The sequence below is a fragment of the Branchiostoma floridae genome, chromosome 4 (genome assembly GCF_000003815.2).
Source record: "Branchiostoma floridae strain S238N-H82 chromosome 4, Bfl_VNyyK, whole genome shotgun sequence".
NCBI lineage: Eukaryota > Metazoa > Chordata > Leptocardii > Amphioxiformes > Branchiostomatidae > Branchiostoma > Branchiostoma floridae.
Window position 1 is genome coordinate 14,471,483 of NC_049982.1, and position 1,469 is coordinate 14,472,951.

General features: G+C 45.7%; 1 protein-coding gene across 1 annotated transcript in view; it reads right to left on the reverse strand.

Annotated features, from left to right (window-relative positions):
- The window catches only part of LOC118413587, a 4,801-nt gene extending 3,814 nt beyond the window's left edge, over positions 1–987 (reverse strand). The window contains exons 1-2 of the mRNA XM_035817114.1: positions 735–987; positions 442–579 (exon numbers count right to left, since the gene is read on the reverse strand). Of these exons, the coding sequence (XP_035673007.1) occupies positions 442–579; positions 735–987 (391 nt within the window). The remainder of the gene's footprint in view (positions 1–441; positions 580–734) is intronic.
- Positions 988–1,469: the final 482 nt, after the last annotated feature.

Genomic DNA, 1,469 nt, shown 5'->3' on the forward strand with positions numbered 1-1,469 from the left:
GACAATAGTTTAACTGTACTTGTGACACCACCGACACTAGATACAGCAGGGTTTTGACTAAAATGCACGACAGCCAGTTCGGAATTTGGCAACAAGTCTTGCGAAAAAGTTTTTTCAAAGTGACAGACAAACAATCAAACATTAGGATACCCTGCAATTCTATGTAATAACGATGACTATGCACTGTATTTTTGTGTCATTGGTAGCAAAAACACTTATGTAGATTAGAATAGATCTAGATCTATTGATGAAACCTGGTGCCTGCGATTCCGACTCATGTTTTTGTCATAAACGACATTGTTGGTTAAGTTTTTCTGCAGTTATTGATCATAAACATGACGATGCTGACCACGTCTGAAATGCAGATTGCTTAATCCCTCGAGAATGTTCCTGCAACTAGCCTTCGGGCATGATTTTGCAAATAAACTTATATGTTCTTACAGGGGAAGTAGCAGGCGGGTAGTCCCGGGGTGGTGGTGGTGTTGTCCCAGCAGCAGCCCAGCACCTCACACGTCAGCCCTACCCCCATCTCCGTGCAGTTCACCCGATCAGAGCCGCCCTGACACTTGTTCTGTGTACCTGATGTTGTAATAAGCGTCGTTTCGGTGTTCTTATTGCATGAGAAAAGATCAACTACGAAAACGTAACAGCCCAAACGCCCAACGTCGGCTTTTACTACAGTTGTCAATTGAGAAATTCTACCGCCAGTATTTTTAAACTAAACACTAGCTAACCTCTGAACTCTGTTATCCACTGGAAGGACGAGTGTGAGAGCGGTGCAGTGTCCAGAGTCTTCCTCCCGCCGATCCAGTAATCCTCCGTCCTCCCCAGCCCCTGCAGGTACTGAGAGAGCCCCAAGTGTTCGTCCGTGTCCCTCTCTATGGCCAGGTGTGCTCCCAGCTCCTGGCACTTCAGCCAGGCCGTCACCCAGTCGTACTCTATGTCCTGCAGGCGGTAGCAGGACGGGCTGAACGTCCAGGTTGCCATGGCTACGGGGTCAGTCAATGAGAGTCGGGAGTTATTCGACGGTGGGCCGATGTCGGTCAATCAGATACCAATGTACTGAGTTTTGTTCAGTTAGGCCACGTTGATTTGATTATATGGATGACATCCGCGCTCGCACCAATTTTCGGCCACCCCCCCCAAAAAAGTTTTCGACCACACAATAAATTGTGCAAGGCAGCTGTAAAATGAGCACAAATATTCCGTAGATTGAAAAAAAGTATCAGAAAACAGATAACTAATGCCACAGAATGCCAAAATGAATCTAAAGTCAAAGAATAAAATGTGAAAGGACAGAAAAAAATCTATTGTTGGTTGGGGGAGGTACCAGTACAGAAAAGTCAGGTCCAGAGGATCATTTCCAGGTCCGGACATGAACCTGGACCTGATTGTCTGTGGAAACTTGAGAACTGGCAAAACTCAAAACAATGGTAATTGGTCAATTTTGCTACAAAGGAATCTGTTTG